Genomic DNA, 27,172 nt, shown 5'->3' on the forward strand with positions numbered 1-27,172 from the left:
TTATACGCCTATAATACAGACTGAGGAACAGACCCGACAAGAAATACAAATCGGGGCCGTCACCATGCAGGCCCGATTGCCGAATACAATTTGGGGCAGAAGGGGGGGGGGGAGGTATATATATTTTTTAAATTAAAAAAGGAATTTGCATGAAAACTGACATCTACTGGCGCGACGCCCTGTAATCAAATAATCATAATTTTTGTGAGGGAGAACATCCGACCTAGCAACAATGAAAAACACATTTTGCAATTAGCAGATTTTTAATTTAAGAGCACCCTTTGATCCCTTAAGCAAATTCCAATAAGCAAAACCTCCATCCCGAATTTTTTTCAACAAGTCACTTGAAATATTCACAAATCCATTTCTTAGAATTATATTATTTGCAGTCAGATTCTTATGAGGCGGTTGTCGGGGCTAGGGGGCCGAAGTCCCACCCCCTTCCTCTGAGAAATTCTAAATATTCTCTCAGCATGAAATTATACACTTCAATTTTCGCCAGCGAGCTGTCCTGAATATGTTCATAATAGTAAATAGATGAAATGAAATTTGCATTTATAAAACTCAGTGAGAAATTTTGCTCGTTCACTTCGCTCGCTCACAAATCTAATTCATACGAGAATTCCATTAAAGAAAGTGCAGAGAGAGAGAGGGAGGGAGAGGGAGAGGGAGAGAGAGAGAGAGAGAGAGAGAGTCATGTCATGTCATGTTGAAAGAAAATACCCCAATCATGATTTTACGAAATGAAGACTTTTAGTGTTCTTATTTAAAACTAAACGCTGAGTTGTAACTGTAATATCTTACCTTTTATTCTTTGGGGAAGCGGATGGTTTATGTTCTTTCCCATTACCGCCCCCCCCCCCTCCTCTTCTCTCTCACTCTCTCTCTCTCTCTCTCTCTCTCTCTCCCTCCCCCTCCTCTCTCTCTCTCTCTCTCTCTCTCTCTCTCTCTCTCTCTCTCTCTCTCTCTCTCTCTCTCTCTCTCTCTCTCTCTCTCATCTCTACTTCCACGATGTGAATTAAAGTGAGGGGGTGGGGTCCTAGTTTTTTGCTACCGGGAAGTATACGGGAAAGCACCATTTCATCTAAGGCGGGAATTATATAATTAATCCAAATTGGGCCATAATTATGAATGCAAAAGTTGGGGTGCATCCCGTAAACCCGTAGCTGAGACATTAAAGATAAACTTGACTTCAGTTCTGGTAAAAAAAGAAAATGAATTCTCACAGAATCTAACGAAACTTACACTGAATGTTCAAGATTACAAATAAATGTCATGTGCCAAACAATGTTGGAAGAAAATGTATACTGGCTGAGTAATGAGCATAGAAAGATAAGGAAACTAGTAGGCCTACTAGCCCCGACACCATGTGTCTTGTCCCATATACATCTTTCTGTGTAAGTGATTGTTACTTTACCAAAACTCTGCCAAATTTATGATGATTTTGATGACTCCAGAACCTTGCATTACACACCATTACTATTATTTTTATTATTTTATTTGGCAAATCAAGTCACATAATACAACAATATAATAAACATGAATTGAGATTAAAAAAATCAATAGAAAGCATATATAAATATATTGCAATAGCAGGTGCATCCGGTCGAGCTGCCCGGGTATGGAAAAAGTTAACCAAATAACTGTGATCCGCAGACCTTCCTCCCCACTACTTACATGCTATAATTATGATCAACTTTTCTGATCCATTCCACACCTTTTCTTTCACAATGCAATCGCATTACCAAAACTCAAGTTTATCTTTAAATTCCCTTTCTGCTCAATAATAATTGTGCTCTATAACTGCTAATATCATTCAAACATGACTACTCTCAACTGCAAGAAATGGCCTACCAGGATTCTTCAGATTAGCAAATAAACATGCATGTACGTTTTGATTAAGGCTTAAAGGTCTATGTATTTTTACAACTGTTATCAATTCAGTCTGTTGAAAAAGATTACACTAGTATTCAATGAGCTGAGTCTACCGAGGAAGCTCTTGGGAAGCAGTCATGGGGGCGTGGTGACAAAAAAAGTGAAGGGGGCAGGGAGGGGATTACGGCTGTAAAATAGCTGAATACATAAAAGGCTCCATTATATATATTTTTTAAAGTGGACCTTTTCTGATTTTTGTTTCCGTCTGCAAATTCAAATGTCACATTTCTTGAATTATTTGATATTATCAACAGTACTCTGAGTCAACTTACTATAGGGAGCGAGCGACAGGCATTATGTAAATATAATAATACCCATCGTATATAGCTGTAAATTCGATTATTGAGTGAAATCAGTGAATGGTCCAATTATTCAAAGAGTAGTCAAGCCTATGTCATGACCATAAATTACGCCAACAAAACACGATTGAAAGAAATTATGCTGAATAATAATAGTCATCAAGTTGCCGAAAAAGATATCGCTGGTTGGCAAACGTATCGTCATGTCTCTCAACTAGCTATAGCGCCATCTCTTGATTACTAGAACCCTTCGAGATGGTTGTGTACCAATGTAAAACACATGGATGGCATAATGACCAAGACTCTAATTGTAGCGATTTATTATATATCAGTCTTTTTTTCATTTCGTCGCAAAATAGCTCATAATACTTGCTGAAAATTTACGAAGAGACAAGGTCACGTTGATTGTTTGTTATTGAAAGTATTTTTTTAATTTTTTAATTGAGGGGGGAGGGGGGGGGGGAGTATTTCTTCCATAGGGCCCTTTACAGATGCCAGCTATAATAGAAAAACACATTCAGATTCTCACATTCTCATCGTCAGATGTGGACGTAGGTTTCTCCAAAACATTAATGAACCTATTTTCATACCGTAATCACATCATTACTGCAATGTTCATTTCAGTAGTAATATATTTGACGATCGCCAGTGTTTTCTATTCTATATTATAATGGATCCATTTAGTTTTTTCTTTGATTTACTGTTGTTACGTGGATATAAATGTCTCTATATAATGTTGTATGTATTATGTTTATGATGAATGTAAAAAACTAATAATTAGATCGATCAAACTTATCAAATGTAAACCAAAAAAATATACCAATGAATCATATAATTAATTTTCTAGGAGTATTTGACTTTGATATGAAATTTGTTTTAATCATAAAGAGGAAAAGAGAGAAACTTCAGAAAGCTTTAGAGTTTGAGGAAAATCCAAAAAAGGACACTAAACATAAGGTGCAAACTTTGTGATTGCACTTGCACTATAATATTAAATAATTATGTCAAGTTCAGTTATAGTTGGTTTTGTCTTCTTTGTCTTTTTTTGGGGGGGGGGAGGGGGGGGGGGGGGGGGAGGGGGTTGTTTTCTTTTGCTTTTTCTTCTTTTTTTTAAAAATTATCATTTGTTTTGGTTTGATTTATTTTGTTATTTTTGTTATATTTTATTTGCCTGTTTTGTTTTTAGAAGCATCATGGGTATTTTCAGAAGCGTATAAACTAGAGAGAGCTCTGGGAATCCGTACCCAAGCTCATCCCTTCCAGCAATCGCATATCAAACTCCTACTGATTAGTCATGGAGAGAGCATGCAGCATAAGCTCATCGGAGTACCAAGATATAGTGATAAGTATTAACGCCTGCTATACAGACACCGCATCCTATTATCGTCTTTATACAATAGTCAATGATGGATACGGGGGCGTGGCATCTCCGCGGTCAGTACAAACAAAAGAACAAACGAAACAAAGAAACAGACAGCTGTAAAACAGATAGAAACAGAACAACTACCATCAAGTTCCATGTTGAATGTTTCATGCGAAGTAAGGTTGAAAGAGATTATTTGTACCCCCCCCCCCCCAACAAAGAAAAGGTCTCTATTAAAAACACGATAATTATTAGTTTATCACAGTGTTGTTGGAGCGGATAACTCACCTGTTATTTATTTATATTTTTTTCTTTCGAATTACATTTTACTACAGTTTCTTACAATAGCACCTGTTCAATTAATAAACTTATTATCAACCATTTTTAGATGAGAGCATCTCATTACAAACATTGATTGTTGCTATATGTCATGCAATTTTAGGGCAATATTTCGGACCATCGAGTCGATTAATATTACCTCCGCCGGAAAAAGTTGGCATTTTTAGGCTTAGTTGCTCAAAGATACTTCTTGACCTTATGTATCTCATCACTATTGTCTTATTTTTCACTAATAACGATTAAAAAATATATATTTACAATGTCATGCTTATCTTAGGTTTAGTGACTAACTTTAAACGTTAAATAAATGATACTATTCTGAAGAACCTTTAAATTGATAAACTTGGCAATTTCACCCCTCCCTCCCCCTCAATTAAAAAAAAAATCAACATGATTTTGTGTCTACACAAAACCTGTAATATTTCATAGAACTTGAAGTTCGCTTATTAATTTCAAGACATTGGTATGATTCAAAACAATTTAAAACTTAAATCCATCTTTCTCCGATGGAGATCCTATACGTTTAAAGAACTGTTTTTCACAGGGTCGACTACTTTAATGTATAGTTCAGATTGCTGTATCTCAATATGCCCTCTGAAACCAAGATGGCGAGTGGGTTAACATTTGGGTATTATTTTGCAAGATAATGGTGTGAAACTGATCACGAATTGTGATCTGAGTATTACCTTTGCGACCTCAATCAAGTATTCTCTCTGAGAAGATTAATTGCACCTGCTTTGATCTTGATGTAGACCTTGACCGATCTGGGATTTTCTGGGTTTTTTTCTCTTTCTCTCTCTTTCTCTCTCTCTCTCTCTCTCTCTCCCTCTCTCACACTTTAAAAAAAATGTATTGATTCCAAAACAACACACAATTCACTCTTAGAAATACAGTCGTTTTTCATCTTCACATGATTTTGCGAACAAGAAAAAACATACACACACACGCGCTCACACGAAGCAAACCCCAATATAGCAACCCACAAAATTCAGCCTGTCTTCTATACGGATGAAGTCCAAGGGCGGAGGGCCCCGGATGCTCTCGATGTATCTTTAGCAATTTTCTATTCACAACTTTCAAGATAGCGATATAGAAATTCGAATCCATCCCTTGAAATTCACACTGCCCGTATTGGTTTATTTCGTTTGAAAAAAAAAGTTCGTTCTCAGTCTCTTAAATGTTTTTTTTTAAAATATATTACAAAGGGTTGTATTGGGAAAACTTCTATTTTTATGGATGAGAACTTGGGCCCCGCCTTAGTTCCCCTTTCGGGTTACATGCAGGTCAGGTTCCGGGCTTATAGGGGGCGGAACCCCCGATGCTTTTGAATTTTAGCAATTCAGTATATCTTTAAGATAGTCTTGAGCGATATAAACTAATATATCCCTTAAATTTCCAGTGCGCCTGTTGCTTTATTTCGTCGGAAATCAATTATTTACACACACATACACACAAACACACACACTGTTTCTCCTTTTGATCTCTTCTCCTCTTTTACCTCCTTTTCTCTTTCTTTTCTCCCTATTTCTTTCGTCTCTCTCTCTCTCTCTCTCTCTCTCTCTCTCTCTCTCTCTCTCTCTCTCTTCCCCCTTTTTTCAGACCGTCAAGGGGGGGGGGGGGGGAATTCGGCCCTCACCTGGATCCCCCACTGTTATATTGTTCTCACAATTGTCTTGAAATATAGCAGCAAATACCTTCAACTTTAATTTTTTCTACATTAATAAATAATAGAAAAGAAGATTCATTAGTTTATCTAACAAATGAAAACACTTTATTGATTTAATCTATTAAACGAACATTCAAGAAGCTTGGGCTGGATATATAAATCTCGCGGGAAATCGTTCCCCGATAATTTCCCTTTATTTCATTATTCCTTTTCTTCTTCTTTTTTTTCGGTGGGGGGGGGGGGGGGATGGGGTGAAAAGGGCCGTCGGAGTGGCAGAAATGCTGGGGAAAGCGACTATCGGAAATTGTCATCCACAGATATTTATATATTTGGAAATTTATGGAGTTGATGATGAAGATGCTGCTTAACTATTTATGAGTATGAGGATAATGGTAATACAATAATGGGGTGGAGGTGGTGATGGTGGTGGTGATGGGGCATGGTCACGGTGGTGTGATGATGTTGGTGATGGTAGTCGTGGTTTTGTGGCGGTGTTGAAGGTGCCATGGCGGTGGTGACGGTGGCGGTGACGCTTGTGGTGCATCCGGATGCAAAATGCTGGGACTTGAAATACCATATTGACTAAATTTGTTTCTTTGATTTTTTTGAACGATCAAAATCCAATCAATGTTGGAAACATGTCTGATGTTTTAACCGGTTCAGTGCTACGGTATCAAAATGGAAAGACCTGGGGCGGTATTCTGAACCCTGTGTTATCTCTAATATTGTTGTATCTTTGAAGATAAGATAAAGTTGGTATTCTGAACATTGTTGTAACTTTTGTGTTATCTTTTGTTGTATCTTTTCTCTCATCTTATTGGCCGCGCCTGCGCTCATACTTTGGTGCGCTTGTAATTGTGCGTATTATTAATAAAGTGGCATTTAATTCTCATTTGCATATGCGCACGGGAGATAATATGTCGAGATAATTGGTATTCTGAAAGTTGTTGTATCTTTTATCTTATCTTATCTTGCATGGTATTTACAACAATATTTACAACAGGTAGGGGGTTGTTGTATCTTTCGTGGGGATATAATGGCGGCAATATTTTTTGCCCAGAACCAACTTCGTGCCAATAGACGAGTTAGAAAAAGTTTGTGTGTTGACCGGAAACATCACAGATGAGAACTTTCTAAGATATTACATGCTAGGATAGGACTATTTTAATGCTCTCATCTTAACCAATATAGTGAAAGCGTGATTTGTCTTCATGATCCACATTCAACAGCGCATAATGATGACGCGCGTAATAAGTGCTCAAATAACTAATTACGCCCAAGACTAGTATGCGCTAGGCGCATCTTCAGATATGGCATAAAGTATTCCTATTGGTTGATCTACTTATCATGCTTATATAAAATAGATTTTGATTGGTAGGGTCCATAAAAATGGGCGTGTCATCAATGGTCAAAGATAAGATAGAGGCGGTCCTTCAAGAGATAACACAGGGATAAAACAATGTTCAGAATACCAACTTACAACAATATTAGCGCTGTGTTATCTCTGGAAGATACAACAAAAGATAACACAAAACTTACAACAATGTTCAGAATACCACCCCACTGATGAGAAAGTAATTTCCCTTCTCCCCCCCCCCCCCTGAATTGCACTTGTCTAATGGATCCGGCTTACGCACTGAACGGACATGAACAAATTGTGCTGACCATTTACGTGTTGTTGATGCGAGCATCTGGTATCTTCATGCATGCAAATCGGCGCCGCCGCTGAACGAGATGTGAAAATGCTTGCGATCTTCACAGCATCATCATCTGCATGCAAGCAACATAACAGCAAGAAGAGAAGTCGGTGCTGCTGTTTTCAGTGTGCGAGCAATTCATTCAGATAAGCAAGTCTTTTGTCATCTGCAGTACATCAACACTATCAAAGGTTAAACGAGTATGGTGGTAGGGTCACTCAAGTGGAAATTACAGGTAATATAGAGGGTGAATTTCGGAGATAATAACAATGTATACGCGTCGCTCTCCGCTACCAGATCAAGGAGAGTCGAGTTCTGGTAGCTCAACTTCCGCTGCATCATCTAGCTCATCTGACCCAAGATCTCCATCCAAGCCGTCAAAAAACAGACAACCGCGACCTGAACTGTCGACCCCACTTCCCATGGAAACGATCCAATCGTTCAATGCAGCATACAATGCCGGGCCAGTTTATATCAGCGAAGGTTTAGGCAGCCCTGTTCATGGTAGAGGTTCTCCGAATTCTAGCTCCAGCGGCAAGTCAAACTCCCCCACACATAGCCGGTCTAGCAGCCTCGGCTCTACCCACGGCATGAGCAACAACTCCCCTCAGGCACAGGCGGCTATGCAAGCCGCAGTCATGGCGGGCCAGCATCATGAAGATATTCGTCATGGACATGGTGGTGGAAACAGAGACATAGTACACATGGATATACACACTCAAATAAGGGAATATCAGAGAGATAATGACAGCCTTCGTCAGGAGCTTGACAACAGGGACACTAAACTGAATTCCAGCATGAATAGTATCAAGACATTTTGGAGCCCAGAGTTGAAAAAAGAACGAGCTTTGAGGAAGGAAGAAGCAGCCAAAATACAGTCACTCAAAGAGCAATGTCGAGTAGCTGTCGAAGAAAATCAGGTAAGTTATAAAGCTGAAAGATTGAAATGAAGATTAGTATTCTAAATTTCAAAGGAAAAATAAAATCACCTCTTTTATTTTATTATAATCTTTTAATTGGTTGTTGGTTAATCTCTATGAGGAAACTTCATTGATATTTCATAGTCGATTATCTATGACTGCTAACACGTATTTTGGTTGTATGAGATTTCTTGTGAGTTGATTTTAATTTGATAAGGCGTAAGACTGATATAAAGATAGAATAGTGAGGTGATTATGTAGGACACTGTAGATTAATTCAGAGAATCTTGAAAAGAGATGTTTTGATGAATAATACTAAAAGTCTCTTCGTGTACATGTACTGTACATGTTGTATAGTGCATGTCTTTTTACTCGATGGCGTTCCTGGCCTGGTGCTTCAATATTGTTACTCTGGTTATAGCCATAACCATGCCAAAAGACGTTATTACCAGGTCGGTATACGAACTCACAACCTCACGAGTCAAGTGAATAAAATACCACCACAATACCTCCATGGCAATAACTATTCTCTAGTTGACTTAAAATACACATACCGGTACATGTACATGTATGACAATGCCATTTGTAATTGGGCCGAATCTACCTGTATGATCACAATTTAATACAGATATTCTATCTTTAGATTCTAATCTTGATCAATGTGATAGGATGGTTGATGTTAATATTATTACTCGAAGTGGGGGGAAAAAGATGCGTGAAATACAATGTACATGTAAGTCATGTAGTACAGTTTGTCCGTCTTTACCGGGTGTCATTCTCTTTCGTGTTTCCCCTCTCATTAAAAAAATACATGGTGCAAAAATCAATCAACATATTCAACGCATACTATAGTATTATATTGCATACATATTACATGTAGGCTCCATCATATGATGTAGGCTCTATCAAGTGATAGATTTTAAAAGATATATTTAAAAATAAATATGAATATAAAAAGCAGAGAAAAAGTAGATGGAGTAGAGGAAGAATGTAAGTGGGAGTGAAATTTGTTGAGCTACAGCTGGAAGTGAGCAAAGAGAAACCAGCTATTTTACAAAAGCTGGCACATACTGTACCAGTACGGAGACTATTATTTTGGAGAACGATAATTTACTTTCCATTAATGTAACCATGGTTACAACACACCAAACTCAATTTTAAGTGCTGATTATGACACCATTTCAAGTGAGTGGGATTTACAAGTAAATGTCATGCCAAACTAAACTTACTGTTCTAGTTACTGGCATTCCCTTCCCAAACACATGACATATCCTTAGTTTATAATATGGAACTGGACCCCAACTGTTTTATTATTGTAAAGTGCACTTGGTATATGACCTGAGAAGTGGAAGGTCATCCATCCCTTTGAATACCGCACATTTTCAGACCCTGTTGTCATGGTGCTATAACATTCCTGTAGTGATTCAAAAGTCAAGAATCTCCCTGTTTTGTTGGTATCCAGTCTGTTTGAAGGTTTTATTTTATGTGGAGACCTTCATAATACAAGGACATACAGTACATGTACATGTACATCTGTACTTTTAGTATCGACTTAGCAAATGTTATTTATACATCATGAATGATCATACAGTGCACACAAACAAATGTCATGTGTCCAGGTGAGATCACATTGCGATCACATTGCTACAGGATGTTCAAGAACTGCATCATTTCCTGGAGAAGAAAAGAAAGTGTCCGATCATGTATTTGTTTGATTACCGGTAAGGTATTCAAGATTGATTCCTATTTGAAAATTTGCCAAAGGATTTACCAGGTGAAACTTGGAAGGGCTAAATAAAAGAAGTCATAAAATAGTGCAAATTCTAGGTTCATGTACACCAACACATACATTGGGATGTAGACTCCTACATTTTGACTGCACGTTGGAAGGGGAGGGGCGGGCATTATTATCAACGCAGGCTGTCTTCTAGGAAGTCAGATGGGGGAAAATTGCTAAAAATGCAAAAATTCTATTTTTTGTTATGCGATTTCACATGCATTGTGTACGCAAGGAAAACAAACAATACACTAGTACATTTAAGTAGAGTAATATTGCATGTAGTCTATTATCATGTACATGTACATGTATGGACTATGGACAATAATCAATGGTCGGATCCGGCTTTGTTTTTGTTTTTTTTTGTTTTTGTGTTTTTTTTTGGGGGGGAGGAGGAGGGTAGTATTTGCATTACCCGAGTCAAAATAATACACTCCCATAACCAGTGAATTGAGGTGAGTAGATCAGTGCTCCTGGCAACATTTACCAATGCAGGCAGGTTTTCAAATGCAAATATGAATTTCAAAGCTAATGCATACATGTACATGTAGGTAGGCCTGCAATTACAAGAATAGTAAGATGACCTAAGCATAATTGTGTGATAAATGTAACATCTATTATCAAGTGACAGAATTATTGGTCAGTCTTGTAACCTTGACTCTCTCCATGGGTTGGGCTGCAACTGCAAGTGCAGTACCCTGGACTGGAGTCCTGGACCATGGAATGTATAGCTCATGTCCCACTTGAGATGATCTCTTGATGGGAAAACTGTTGGATACCTGATACGCCTGAACAGCTGAATATCTCTTTTCTCCGTATAATTATATGGGTGTAGTCGGTTCCTCAGTGTTAATCTTAAGCTATATAAGATACCAACAATACAATCATTGAACTAGGGCTAGTAACAGAGTTGTATCATTTTATAAACATCTAAAGCTCCTGAATTGATACACATACATGTACATGAAGGCTGCCCATATCACTGTTGATCATCAAGCTCCTGCTTGGTTTACATAGATTTGCCAATTAATATTCAAGATTGTAAAGATTGATGGACATATTTCGAATCCTCTCAGTGAGTCCCAAACATATTTTTGTTTGGATATCCTTGATCTTGGCAGATAAATAACAGAACTTCAGAAATTCATTCATTTTTGAAAGGCTGTTTGTTTTTGTTCACTCAATGGAGTTACCGTATATGGAGCCTCACATATATTTCCAAAAGAAATAAGGGTATGAGATAAAAGCATGATTAAACATTTACAAAAAACTCTAATCGCTTTCAGTACTTGTACGTGTAGAAATAAAAAATATTGATAAATAATCCAATATAAAACGTTATTGTGCACTGATCTGCTGGTACATTTTTGATACACCACCACCAAACATCAAATAACAAAAGACAAGATGATGACATTAGAAACGTTTGTGGCTTTTGTAATGGACATGCATTCATGCATTTAATAAATTAGTGGTATATACCTGTAAGCAGAGACATGCTTGGTATAGCAAACTATTTGAGAGTACAGCTGTTCTTTTGATCTTGTTACTCATCGTTGATTTTGTGTGATTAGCTAACTCAATAAAATGGTCTACAACGCAATGCATTCAATCAATTGATGATGTTAATAAGCAATTCAGATAAATATAATAAGATACATGTAGATATTGGAAGTGACTAATGTGTATTTTGTCAAAAGTAAATATTGTTTACATTACAGTTGTACATTGTACTGTTGATTACAATAGACTTGTCCCTTAGCAATGGCTTGACACTAGCAGGCACCTGGGAGTCCGGGACACATGGGGGGCGGGGGCCCAAAATCTAGGTCTGGAGTCTGGACCCCAATATGTTGACATTTTTACATAGGGTTCATACATGACTTTTAAAAGTTCAATCCGGACCCCCCTTAAAAAAGAGTCAGTGTAGAGCCCTAGCCTTTGAATTTAATTTGCCAAATAGACAAACAAAGGAATCACAGTCATGAGAGTATTGATTCTTTCTGTTTCTTTTCTCATTATACAGTATATCCAATATTTCAATATTCATGATTGTACTTAATTTTTTTCTTCATTTAGGGGAGTTTACATGTATTTGATTTGCTATGTGTATAATACTTTATGTCATCAGAGATCTTTGGATATCCCTTGAGCTTCATTTTGAACCGTTCTATGTTTTTTTTGTTTTTTTTTATGATTGAAAGAAATTATTCAGGTGTTTTATAGCTGTTGTGATTTTAGAAACTTACATGTAGGTACTACATGTACATGTACATGTATTCACACTATTCTGGAAACCAACCATTGTTTGCATACACTGCATAGCACTTATATTTTTGGGGAAATTATGAATTGTACCCAGTAAATGTATGTTTACTTCAATGAACACCTACTGTATGTACATAATCATATAAGACTCTATCTATAATAGAATCTTGCAATATATATATATATATTGGTGACAAAATGTATAGGAAGGAATGATTGGAAATCAGACTGTAATTCTTTACATGGTACATGGATGTTGAATGAAAATGAGCAATTTTTGATTTTGTGTTGATTTACAAAGCTAAGCATTGTCTGTGTACACACAGACCAAGCAAGCCTAAAATCTTGATCAAACATACTTCATGTCTGAAGTGCAATAGAGAATATAAAAGACAAAACATACATGTACTAGCTTTTTATAATACATGTACATGTAGGATACAGGCTGTGTACGTTATGATTTTGGTAGACCTACATTTGTATGCTGTATGGCTGGGAGTTGAATTAGTTGATAGATGTAATACGTAATGTAATATGATAATAATAGGCATTTCTATAGCGCCGTCAATCTAGAAATTCTATTCCAAGGCGCATTTATTATTACCCCGGCTGTAGGCAGAGCATTATAAATACATATTCATGTACATGTACGTGTGCCTACACTTTCAATTTCTTGAAAAACTATATATATATATATATATATATATATTTTATACATTGCTTTTCTACATGTACATCTATTGATATATTGAGAATGAAAGCCACCTGCTTATGAGTTCTACGGTTCAACATTTGCATGGATACAGCTAGCTTGTGGTTTACATCTATGTACATCTACTGTATGTACATCCATATGCACTTGAAGATGTGAATATTTGATGTAGGCCATGGTAGCTGCACGATGTAATACACATGGAGGCATCATCTACAGGGACACAGGGAGTGACCTCCGAGTGGCCTAGCTAAAACAATCCCCGATATTACCAAAGCCCATGTGTAGGACAGACCGGCCACCCTGACGTTCCTACCAACACAGTAAGGGGGATGATTTGTATGCCGTTCACTTCGTATGTACACCTCTGGTTGAAATTGTGGGTCTCTGCATGAGAGGTGAACTGATGCGCTCCATAAATATTGCATGAAATCATGTGCATCAGACTGTGATGTGATACAGTATATATTATGAAAATGAAAGCTTTAACACCCTACCAATCACAGTACAATTGATCTCATACATTTATGTACAGTACATGTAGGCCTCACAGCCTCACTCGCTTTTTACAACCAACAACATCACAGTAGGCCTACAACACAATTAAAATGCAAATTAATTTTGTTAATTACTGATAGATATCTTATAATCTTCGGGCCTTGACAGCATAATTGATGGATCCCCCTGGAATGTTCGTCTCTTGTATATATGTTCAATAATCAATACTATCAAAATTAAGATTTTTTTGTACATGTACATGTAGATCAATGCTGTAATTTAATTTCATTACATTTTGCGTATTGAGCCAGAAGGACGTTGGTAATACACGTCAAATTCTTTTGAATCAACTCCTTTCTGCTCACAATTCTCTGAGGAACAATTTGCAGTCCTGTCTTTGCCAATTTGTGGCTGTCAGCCCACATAGTAGATGGCATTGGATATTTCTATGCATAAATGTATAGCTAGCCATCTGTTATTGATGAGTTAATCCTTGTTATGCAGTGCTCAAGATAGAGGGGAGATATTGTCTCAGTATGTTCGTTAGTCGTTACAAGTCCCATAACATGCCATCTGCACATGCTGGGCAATAAATTGTAAGGATCATTTCCATAAAAAGTGCAGAATAGATTCAGGCCTTGACGGCATAATTAATGGATCCCCATGGAATGTTTGTCTCTTGTAAAATGTTCAATAATCAATACTGTGAAAATTAAGATTTCATTGTTCATGCAGATGCTGTAATTACATTTTGTTATGTTTTGTGTATGGAGTACGTTGAGATGCTAAGGCTGACTGATGCTATTTTTTAATGTTAATATGCTCGTCAGTTTGAAGAAATCCGCGAAGGATGGCCAGATAGTGCCACCAGCATTGGAAATGAATGAGGCTCACACAGGGTAGATGTACAATGTAGATGCGCTTCATACATTTTGTACATTGTTTGAGGCTTTGAGAGCAATATCTTAATGTCTTTAAAAACAAGTTACATGTACATGTATGTACAGGTACATACATGTGTACAGTTGTGCATGTTCATACACATGCACCTGTACATGTGCAATTACAATATTAATATTTCAGGGAAGCGTGAACTTCATGCATGCATAGATTGGTTTACAGGTTTTTTTTCCATTAGTCAAACTCTGTGATGTTATACAGTACATGTATTTATCTAATGCATTTGTAATGAGTGTTACAAGTGAAACTGAAACTGACTTTGGTTATTTCCATGGCACATATATTAATAGCTGGGCATTTCCATGTTAAGTGGGTACTTCTGTGATGTAAATATGGTCAAAATTGTTTTCACCCCTAGAGCAATCAAATTTCTCCCTTTGCTTGTCCAATATCTATATTCTATATATTTATGAGGGAAAAGATAAGTGTGATTTCATGTTAACTTTGCAGAGGTCGTAAAGTAGGACATTTATTGGGGGGAACGTATGTAACATTGGACAGAAATTTGTAACTTAAATTACCTCTGATTTATTATTTGCTCAATATATAAATGCAATGTTCATTCATGTGAGTTAAGTATCAATAAAACATCAATTTAACAATCATCTCAGAATTTGCTTCTTTTTTAAAAAAAATTTATAGCTTTTTTTGTGAATCAGAAAAACAAATATTTAAGGAATGTTTGCAATGTATCATGTATTATTGAATGAATAAATCTTTCACACATGTTTTAATGGTGCGTACTCTATTAATTTGGTGTCACTGTGTACTGGATGTTGATGCTATGTTCATATATTCCAGGATAAAATAAAATCTAGAAGTTATAATTGTTGATGCATGTTGGAACCAATTAATAAGAATAGGGAACGTATGTAACGGTTGGACAGAACAGGCATCTAAACGTTTGTTTGAATTCTGTTTTGGGACACATATTTCATAATCAATATATTCATAAGCGTTGCATAGGTTAAAATGTTTCATTGTATTGATCATTTTAAATTGTGGAGAATAAGTGAAATGTGAATGGTCTTTAATTATTAAGTATAATGAAATCAATGAATTTGCCAACTGATATACGGTTTGTAAATCTGTAAAATAGATTAATTGATAGTTTTGAAATCTTATCTCACCTCTCATTAATCTTTTGACCAACTGCAAAAGCAAGCAACAAACTTCAGTGTACAACTTAAATTGTCCATGGATGAACCATTTATATAAATTTATACAATTATGAACACCTGAATTGCAAATTCAAATTTAAAAAATGATAAGATAGTAACTATAGTCACATGGAAAGAAGTTGGCACAATATAGAATAAAAGGCAAACACTAATCATTTCATTGAAATTGAAATTTCACAAAACCTTATATACAAATTTAAAAGTAGTCTAGGTCTTTAATAGTCAGTAGCCAAAATGTGTCTCGGACACAGAGCCCAATAATAACAGACTGTTAAACAATTGAGCATGCATTTCACTACATGTAAGCATTAGCTGGTAATCGTTAGATTTTGATGTATCAGCTGTTGGTGATGGGGGTCGAGTTGGCGAACGAAGCTTTACAGTTAATGTCATGTTTGCTTGCACAAGTATTGGTACACTGTGATATGAAGTCTTCTACCTTTCTCTGGCAGCTGAAATGAAGAACAATACATGTGGATTGGCAGATTAAATATCTATTGCAAATAAAAGTGTCTCATTTCAAAAAGGTGATGTTTCAACCCTTAAAATTGCTACTTGTGAAACATTATTTACTCCAATTTCCCCAAGAAATATTGACTTGATACTGTTACAATTAATTATTATTCCAAATGATTTTTTTCTGTAGACTTCACTCAGCTGGAGAAAAATGAAATCATATATTCTGGGGCTGATTAATGTTTCAAAGTGAATTAATTCATGTAATTATTCTAATTGAGATAAAACTTAATTGTGTACAACAAAACACTCTTGTATGCTGTAAATTATTTAACAGTAATATCCTTCTTCAACCATAACAACAATGCGACCTTTTGAAGAAAACACAATTTATTGAAGATAACCAACATTAAGTAATCAAGCAAGCTGTTGGTAAGTATAAATTTGTTTTTTTTGTTGTTCTTGATTTAGGCAACTGCAGTTGCTTTTTTTGCGTGAGCTAAATTGGGTTGCGGTTGCACCTATTGAAAATGCGAGATCGGCGAGAGTTACCAGTGTTGCATACATGAAAAGCTACATATGGGACTGTAATGTAATAATATCACTACACGTTAAAATTTAGCACTAGCAGACCACTAGCTAGACAAGAAGAGGAAAATATAATCGTACACCACTAAAGTTACACATGACTCATTTTCGGAAACATGATCTTTTACTGTATTTCAAAAAGATTTTGAATAACAAATACGTACCATTCCACGATTTTCAAAGCCTAGATCTAATCTAATGTTGAGTTGATACTCCAATGATTACGATCGGATGTCGTCTGCTGCTCACGAAACCCCGCGAAAAAACGTACGTAAATAAGACCGAATAGCATTTCTGTCCATCGTGCGTACGTGTCGTTCTAACTACCAGCAACCGTGAACGTACGCACAAACTGGACAGAAGTTATATAGAGCTACACGGCCCCGCGATTGTAGAAGTCAGCGCATGGATTGCAAGTACAATCAAACGTTGCAGTGCCTTGGTTCACTTGACTGATACGTGGATTATCCATGCGTCATATTCGCGGACGCCACGGTCCGTTTTTTTAGTTGTTACGTACGTTCGTGAGTTGGACCGAATATTGCACTCCAAATTTTGAATAGATTTTATCTCTATTTGCGTTTATTTTGACGATTTTTTTCTTGGTCTACATTTCAACCTTCATCAAAAGAGTTGCAAAGCACATAAAACTGTTGGGTGACACAACTAATAATTGTGGGAAAATTCACTCTGAACGTACGTAACACAGGTGGACAGAATCTCTCATTCAGCCAATGTAATTTTCAACTCTCTCACTCTCTCTCTTTTAAAGCTCAATCGCCGTAACTATGATCAATGCCGTAATCCACCCGCATCAAAATCTCTTTTCAAAACATGAAACATCAATTTCTTTTTAGAATTTTTATTTGCATCACCCTCAAAATCACACCACTCAACATTTACTGATTGTACTTTGGAATTTTTAATAATAATCATTAAAGAAAAGAGGACAACACAACCAAATGACATTATTAGTGCATGGAATTGTCTTTTTTATTTCTTTATACCATCAACAATGAAAATAAAAACACAGAAAGCCACAGGATATTTATTTAATTTTTCTGTAAGCGCTTTATTCTTTCACACACAGAAGTACCCTATTACCGTGGAAATGCCCAGCTACATGTCCGATTACAGCTGTTAGTATGCTTTACACTGGTCTAACGTATAAACCCTGCATTCATCTTACAATCTACCATGTACCGTAATGAATTTTTACGATTTTTCCACCTACATCTTTTCAAATGGTAATTGCAATTGCAGACATCAATATTCTCGGAAACTACAGTGTGTACCTATAAATACCTCTACATCAGAAGAATATGCTGAAGATCAAAATCAGGCAATCACTAAAATTCTACTCATCCGTAATCAGTGCCCCAGAAAATACAATTTTCTTTCTTTCTTTCCCCTCAAAGATTTTTTAATGTGATAAAAAATGTGAGAGTGTAATGTAATTATATAACTTTTCCATGATTGTATTCCGATAAATTGAGGATAATCATGATTGAAGCCCTATTCATAATTAATGTTTCACCACTTGTTATAACATGGCCATGTGTAGGTATAGGACACAGACCTGAATTTCCCAGCTATGTCCCTAGGGACACTCATCAATATTGATGGGAGTTAAATTTAGTAACTCAAAAACAAGTGCAGGTTGTTAGAGAGTGTTGACCTCGTTTATCCACTAAGGTGTAGGAATCAGAATCGTACAGGAATGCGCCTGTAGTACCTGCAATTGTCAAGATACATGTATATGTTGTTAAAACTAAAGGCCTTTTCAAATAATATGCCCCTGTAAACTGTCACCCCCCCCCCCCCAAAAAAAAAAAAAAAAAAAAAAAAAATCTGCTGCTTTAAAAAGAAAATGTGTTAATGCATGGCGATTCTGTGCAACAAAGGTATCACTGAGCTCTCTGTTATATGATGAAGTACATGTTCCTGTACATGTATTTAATTTTAGGATCAAGTACGGTGAATTTTGTTTCATAAAAAATACTTGTTAAAGAATGTCAGTATTAATCCCTGAAGCTCAGGGGAAGTAGGGTAAGCTGTATGCATACAAATGATTTAGACCCCGTTCTCACTCACTTCGTTGGAGCGCTCTGGAGCGCTCTAACTAAGACCCGCTCCTCAGGAGCGGTTCTTAGGTGAGTGAGAACGCTCAAAGTGGTCCAGGAAGCGGACTTCTGGACCGCTCCAGAAGTCCACCTTCCGAGGTGGTCTTGAGGAGCGGGTCTTATTAAGAGCGCTCCAGAGCGCTCTAACATGCAATGTGAACGAAAAGCGTACTTTGAACGGAAGTGAAGTTCCGCGCGATGAGCGATCGGGCAGGCACTACACATATACATGTATACGGGACGCGTCGCGAACGGGACATCAGGTGACATAGGGTTTGGATTCCGCGCGCGAAAAAATTGACCCGCCTACCTGAGCTGCCCTAGCAACAAGACCACTTTGACTCGTGGAGCGGTTTGAGCCATAAAAACTGCTCGGAGTGTGAACGCTCGCAAACCGTTCCTCAAGACCCGTTCCTCTGGAGCGGTCTAACTAAGACCACTTTCAAAGTGAGTGAGAACGGGGTCTAAAACTCTGGCTTAAGCCTAGAGTAGTTTTGTATTTTTTTCATCCTAAATAGAAAAAAGAATATTAGTTGTGTATGTAAATGGATCTAGAGAACAATTATGAAAGGAGATCAAACATTCATGGAAAGTCGGATCACTTGAAAACAGAAAGATTATGAATACATGTTGCTGTACCGAATCAGAGAAATTTCGAAAGTTATTAACAAAAAAGATTGGACTAAGAAGTTATGAATAGTGAAATGCAAGATCACTATCCCATTAACAATTTGGCCATAACCGTTATGTCCTAGAGGAAAAACTCCTTTTTTTTCTTGACTTTTTAGGATAAAACGATATTCTGTTGAACGTTCACATACCTGTAGTGTACATGTACATGTACTTGCAAGTCACAGGTATACCCAAATACTGTAGGCTTAATTATATTATGAGGGCAGGGAATGATGAAATGGTTTATTTGGATAAAAATGAAGATGTACAAGTTAATAGAGAGCTGCCCTTCAATCATTATAGAGAACATATTCATCATGCACACGATACTGACAGAATTGGCAATCTTCAGAGATTTGCCTTACATGTATCTTCAATTATTGTGACCTACAAAAGCAGCAAGTTTCTTGGATTTTGTTTAATCTTTTTTCTCAAAATTTCAATCATCTGTTATCCTGATCCTTTCTGTTTCCTCTCAAGTGACTTTTCTATGAATATGTAATGCCCTAATACTCTTCATTCTTAAGAACCAACCGTCTGATGGCTGGCTGAAGGGCGTTAGCAGTGGTGCAGTTGTGCTAAATGAAAACTATGGCATGAAGCTGAAGGTCATTAGCAATATACCAGTATACTTCAAAACATGTGCTTATTTGTTATTAAACTGCTCATTTTAGGTAGTTTTCTTTTTGTTAAATTAATACATCAAGAGAGAAATCTGTGTCATGCTTAAAAATGGTGCAAACGATAGAGCAGTCAAAGCCTTAGAAGCAAGTTACCAGAAATCAATTGCTTTATATACGCATGCTAAAGCCCTTCTGCCAGCCACATGATGGCTTAGTGGTGAAATGCAGTCTATTAAGGTTGTGTTCTTTTTGGTGACACATTTCTGTTCACAATTTGTACATGTTCACTCAAGATGGTGAAGTAATAGTAGTATATATATAGGGCCTGTTATCATCAGCTCGAGATTGCCAAATATCCCGCTATTTGAACTATCCGGATCGCAAATTATCTGGTTATTTGCCTCTTCATCAGGCCGAAGTTGCAATTAGTGGGATATTTGGTCAAGATTATCATTCCACGATATCTTGGGCTAGTTTGCAAAATATCCTGCTATTTGGCAAAATATCCCGCTATTTGTCCGGTGCGTCTTCACCAGCCCGAAGACTCGCACTATATGCGAACACTGAGCAAAATATCTCGAGCTCATTTCTCGAGCTCGAGTTTCAAGTTTTGAGGTCAAGTCTCGAGCTGATGAGGACGCGATTTGTAACTTCAGGATTATTTCCCAAATCAGAAATAGCTGATGATGACAGGTCTATAGAGTCAGCTAGACTCCCTACAGAGAAGGAATGGATGGGATGGGATGAGGGTCATGAGGTCACCCTGAGTCTTGCTGGTTATTCCAGGCATCACCATCTTACAGACACCATACAACTACAACTACATGTACAGTGTCAACATTCGTTGATGATTACTACCAAATGTATGATGATTGCAGAACATACCTCGTAAATATAGTTCACCCTGGAAAGGTTATAATAATAGGACATGAATTGCTTGATGATTCATAGGGTACAGCTAGGCACAAATAGGCTTCCAGGCTCTTAAATCTCAAAATTAAATGATGTAGGCGCCCAGACGGGACCCTCTTTAATCTTTTAAAGTGCATATTTAAAGCATTGATGTTTCGGGATCAACCGAGTAGGGATAATAGTGATTATACTTAGATAGATAAAGGGCATGCATGATCCATTCTATCAGGGTAAACATACATGTAGGGCGAGGCATTTTTAATATTCATTTGGACATACATGTATATCTGAGTTACAAACTTTCCTTGAAGATAACAATAACATTGATAATGAAATTATACATTGTAACAAAACAATGCACATCTTCATATTTTATTCCACAAAGAATCCACCTCAATGAAAACAGATACACAAAACATTTTAATGTTCTCTAGATTTTGCAAAACTATTGCTTGGATTTTGGGGTTAATAATTGCTATATTAATAATTCAATCTGGCAGTGGTAATTTGGAAATGAGAATGCTTGCAGAGTCGAGCCATACAATCGTGTTACTACCCATTGCCCTTCACATACATGTACAGTACATCGAGGCACCCATACTCCAATACACACCCCTATAGATGCAAACCTAGTGAATCTATCAATTAGGAAACAGGCCGGAGATGAAAATTGACTATTTTGGAGCAAAGAATTTTAAAGTACAGACAAACTTGTCTTAGTGGTCACCTCTTTATAAGGAACACTTGTCTATGTATAGTAGCCTATAATACTGTCTCCCTCTGGAAAGAAGGGTGTGTTATATCATCTGTCTAGAAAGGCCACCTGTCTACAATGGCCCCTTTATCTGTCTCCCTAGGGTATTATGCTCCCGTACGTAAAAAGTTGGCGAAGGTATCGCGCGTCCGTGTTCTGCCGTCTATATACCCACACATGAACATCTATAAATGCATTTTTTTTTGGGGGGGGGGCGGAGGTGGTTGAGCTCAAAGCCCCCTCTAGCACTACTTCATTTATGTAACATGTAATTTGTACTGAATGTATGCAGTGTCTGCAAATAACACACATAATACAAAATAACACAAAATTTCACAAAGTCATTATGATATGGTTTGAGTATAGAGTGAAGCAGTATCGATCATCATATAAGTATATAAACACAATATCTCTTCTACATGATTATTTTAAGCATATCACGTACATGAAGCGCATGATGATTCACACAAATGAGTAACAGATCCACATACAACTGTAGGAATTTGCATGTTGTAGTAGAATCATAGCATGCATTACAGTCATTAAGGTTCTCAAATACCACCTGACTCATCACAGGGCCCCACAATTTAGGAGCTTATAGCTATTTCCATTAGATGGTTAAATTGTCCATCTTTAGTAGATGTAGACTCATTCATTACTTGTGTTTGCTCTGTGAATATATGAACCATTAAACCATGATACATGGTGCATGCTCCACTTACTTTAAGGGCCTTAATAATTCTGGGATGTGTAGATGTATGTAACAGAGGGTAAGTCATGCTAGTATATTGCTAGATGTAGACTCATTACTTCTGTGTTTTGTGAATATATGAACCATTAAAGCATGATACATTGAAATGCATGAATAATCTGTACTGTAAGGACCCCAGTAGCAATTATGTGATGTGTACATGAATCGGAGGGTAAGTCCTGCTAGTATATTGCTAGGCTTTGGATCTAGGGAATATATTGAACAGTGAAGCTGCAGTAGATGTAAGCTCATTACTTTTGTTCGCTCTATGAATATATGAACCATTAAAGCATGATATATTGAAATGCATGCCTGTTTTATACTGTAAGGACCTTTGTTATTATGTAATGTGTTCATGTATCAGAGCGTACATGTAGTATATTGATAGGCTTTGGATCTCGGGAATATATTGAACAGTGTATCTGCAGTAGATTTAGACTTATTAACTTTGCTTGATCTGTGATTGATTATGAACCATTAAAGCAATATACATTCAATTGCATATTCTGTAAGGCCTGTAGTAATAATGATACATGTATTTTCAGGGGGTAGATTGTGTGCTTCTTGGCTCTTAGGGAATTTGTAGAACTACAGTAGATGTAGACTCATTACTTTTGTTTGCTTTGTGAATATAGGAACCATTAAAAAAGAATGATGCATTCTGTCAAGTCTTTAGTAAAATATGAAGTATTTTCATAAGCTAAGTCATATAATACAATGGTTTGAATGTAAATAGGAGGGTATATAGAACAGCAAAACTCCAGTAGATGTACATGTAGACTCATTATATCTTTGTTTGCTCTGTAATGATAGAAATAATTAAAGCTTGATATATTCAGTTGCATTTATGCGTATATTTCATACTGTGAAGTCTAGGGTATATTCAGAGAGTAAGTCACGTGAGGTGTTCAGCTTTGGACCGACTCTACACAGGGGGTCTATAAAACAGTAAAACTACAGTAGATGTGGACACATTGCACAGAAAATGAATTATGTAACAGTAATGGAGTGCTTACCTCGACATGCGTTCAGCATATTCTTTCATGCTCATACATGTTGGCCTTCACAATCACGCTGCCTGTCCCAATATACAAAGTGGATTTAGATGAATTATCACTGTGTGGGAAATGTTATCATGTAATTTTAATTCATTTAGTGAAGGGGTTCTTGGAAATGTAGATAAATGATAAGGAAAGATGTCAAAAGAGAATGTCACAAGAAAGAAAAGAAAAGAGTGATTCAAGAAATAAAGGAAAGAAGACAATCTGATAAAAGGACGTGAATAGGAGAATGAGTAAGAATTGCGTTTAAATCTTGAAATATTTGTCAGAATCAACTACAAATGAATTCTTTTAGATAGAGCCCATAATCAAGATATGCATTTAAACCATACTTTTGATTGTATGAACAGCTCCTCTTCTACATGTACTTTCCATCTCTATTTATCATGTACTGACTGTTTACAATACTAGGGCCGAATCTGGGGACTTCTGAATGTTTTTCCCGAAAGAAAGGAGGCATTGTGGACTCTGTCATGACTGAGTCATCATGGTGCTATGTGCTTGGAATGATGTCTAAAGTAATTATTCTTCCATGTCTCTGGTGATGGAAACAGGAGTATTTCCCTGTTGGCCACTGCCCCTAGAAGTCTGTATTGCTATACCACTCATTGCAGTGAAGGGTGAATGGTAACCATTGTTGGTTGCCATGGGCCTAAAGTTTGTTTTTTCTATCATGAGATTGTGTGAAGGGCTGTTTACATGTATACATGACAAAAGCTTGTTTTTGCATGTAGGTGTGTGATGTACAGACTTGCTAAAAAGGTCACATGTACTAAGACATCAAATCTTTTGGGCTGTTGATTTGAAAGAATTATTATTCGATTTATAGACTTGTTTTCTTCCTCATGTAAACCTACAAAAACTCATGAATGGATAAAGCATTTGATTCTACAATAAATTATTCAGAGTTGTACGAGAAGGATTTTCTGAAGTAATTTGATCAGCATGATATGTTAGGCATGCATGAACCTTGCTTTGGACAAGTGTGAATGCCTCTTGTAGTATACAACTTCATCTCTTAGCTTTAATCATCATTTATCAGTACCCAATCCATCTGATGTGTCTTCCCCTTTCCAAGGGACACCTCATTCCCTGGGTATGTTACTGAAAATACATGGACCGGGATTGGAAAGTCGTTGGATTTGTACAGACGAGAAAGAAAGCATTGTGAGAATGTGTTGCTAGTGATTTATTCATCTCAGGGTTATTTGTCCACCTGCCTCGCATGATCATCATTTCTCCATGCCTGATGGATACATCAGATGCTACATGCACTGTATGTATACCGTTGTCATTGGAAGCTGTGCGGTGGGTGATGAGGCTAAGTAAATGTCAGTCTTGATATTGATGTGCGTTTGCATATATTTGATCTGATATCGCCATGTCTGATTTCTCTATTATTGTTTATAGAGAGAAGAAAGGGAAGGGTCACTGAGAGATGGAGAGAGAGAAAGAGCATATGTGTGTGTTTTTAGAAAGAGAGAATGGGGGGGGGGGAGGAGCTGAGGTATAGCAAATTAAATGCATATTAAAGACTACATGGTAATATTTCAAATATGTATGTACAGTGTACATAGATTCACATATCTTCATTTCAGGAAATATGAAGTATTAGAAGGGAATATCAAAGAGAAGGAGAGGAAGGAAAGATGGAGACAGATGGATTAGGAGAGATGGCTGAGATGTGGAGAGTAATTATTATAGGTCATATTGTAACTGCTGCAACTGCAGTGTTGTTAGCATTCTGTTGTTGATAAGATTTTTAAAGTGGAGCCACTGCATGACGACAGTTTAGCAGTATTACTGAAAAGAGTGAATAATTGCCTTTATAGATGTTATTTATAAATCTACTGTTTAGTTTCTTTTTTTGTTGTCTGTGAAGCCAAACGTTAAGAGCAACATTACTTGAATTTGATTAAAAAGAAAGTCCATGGAGTCAGGGATCCTCCTATTCTCAATTAAGTATCTGTTTTCATTTTGTGGGTAAAAGCCCATGAAAGTATTTAACTTAAGAGCTTCGTGTTTGCAATTGGCAAATGGAGGGAAGGGTGCATCAGATTTCTGTACACGTTGCCAGCAGTACACATCCTTTTCCCATTTCCCATGCACATCAGGTATATGTGTTTGTGAAGCAAGGTAGTCATGGACCATGCTCCGACATGTAATTGACATTTTTGGGGATAAGAGCACAAATTATTGATGAACGTGGCCAATAGGTTTCTGAGATATACAGCGGTACTTAGGCACCTCTATCCATTACGTCACATGTGTGCCAGTGAACCGTGATAGGAGCTGGGTAATGCAGTGATTTACTGTTGAGGAAATGAACTTTAGTGGATCCATGCATCACAATTTCTGTTTTGGTTATGGGCACAAGCTGTTTTCACAGCATAGATAAATTGCAAGCAGGATAGAATATGTGTTGAATAAATCGAGCCTGATGTATTTGAAAGGGAAAGAAATTATGAAATGAGTCTGAATGAACGTGGGTTACAAGAAAAGATAAGATATAAAAATGAAATATTAGACTGTTCATGGGGGAAAGAAATTAAAAAAGTCATTCACATTTCAAAATCAAATTCAAAATTATCCCATGAAAAATGATACCTACACTTTATGAGATCATTATATGAGAGTTTTACAACTCAATTTATCTAAATATTCTAATTTGTATCAATTTGTTTTAATCCATTCCATTATATGTGTAACTAAGTTACATAAGTACATTTAGAATATTACTGATGATTCGATGCAATATCGACTCCTTAAGTGGTAAACAAGATTACCTGTAATGCTAGCAAATGTCCTGTACCACATCCACATGTATTCATATCCCAATAGAGGTGGTATTCTGGACTTTACTTCATATACTCTCCATTTCTATTGCCAGAATGACATAAGTAACAGATTTATGTTTCATCAAATGTTGTTATTATTTCATCTGTTGAGAGCTAGAATGGATTTAAATCATATCATTGCAATACCCAGAGGTTAATAAAGTGAAACCTGTATATAAAGACCGCTCAAGGGAAACATGAAAAGTACCCTTTACAGGCAGGTGGTCAGTATGAACAGGTTCCTTTAAGACAGGTTTCAATGAGAAGCCATATGAAAGGGAAACAAATTATTTGGACTTTATAGACAGGTGGTCTTTCTACTAATGTATATACAAGTGGTTGCTAAAGGAGGTTTGACTGTACATGTATCCCTTTACTGAAGGAATTTTGAAGCTTAAAGATGACCTGACTATAGATTAATTATTAGTTTTTTTTCTCCAACTGGTCCACTTGCTTGTATATATGGTTCGACGCAATAGTGCATGACCTGGGTTTAGGCTTAAGTATATAGTTGCAGATTCTTTAGGAAACAGTTAATATAGGTACATGTATGTTCCTATCAAATTGTATATTATAATTTGCATCCTGCTGGTCAAGAGACATTTCTTTAAAGTTTAGGTCTTCTTGCCCATGCCATAAATGAACCTGAAGCACGGTTACAAACCATTCATGACTCGATCCTTTCCTGGTACTTGTCTCTGAAGTGCATATCACTTGGCACATAGCACTGTTGTAATGCTGATCGTATGTATGCAGGTTGAGTGATAGGGGACTATGTCC

At 36.8% G+C, this 27,172-nt stretch overlaps 1 protein-coding gene across 5 annotated transcripts in view; it reads left to right on the forward strand.

The window, feature by feature from the left end:
* Positions 1 to 7,283: 7,283 nt before the first annotated feature.
* LOC579460 (ELKS/Rab6-interacting/CAST family member 1) overlaps positions 7,284 to 27,172 on the forward strand; it is a 78,243-nt gene continuing 58,354 nt past the window's right edge. For 3 of the 5 annotated variants that reach the window (XR_004061710.1, XM_030972002.1, XM_030972001.1), the window contains exon 1: positions 7,285 to 8,219. Coding sequence is in view for 4 of the 5 variants with exons in the window: in XM_030972002.1 (XP_030827862.1) it covers positions 7,569 to 8,219 (651 nt within the window). In the remaining variant the exon portion in view is untranslated. Of the gene's footprint in view, positions 8,220 to 27,172 lie in introns of all 5 variants that reach the window. The other 2 variants (XM_030972000.1, XM_030972003.1) reach the window with 2 other exon arrangements.

The sequence above is a fragment of the Strongylocentrotus purpuratus genome, unplaced genomic scaffold (genome assembly GCF_000002235.5).
Source record: "Strongylocentrotus purpuratus isolate Spur 01 unplaced genomic scaffold, Spur_5.0 spur5_scaffold_6, whole genome shotgun sequence".
Classification (NCBI taxonomy): Eukaryota; Metazoa; Echinodermata; class Echinoidea; order Camarodonta; family Strongylocentrotidae; genus Strongylocentrotus; species Strongylocentrotus purpuratus.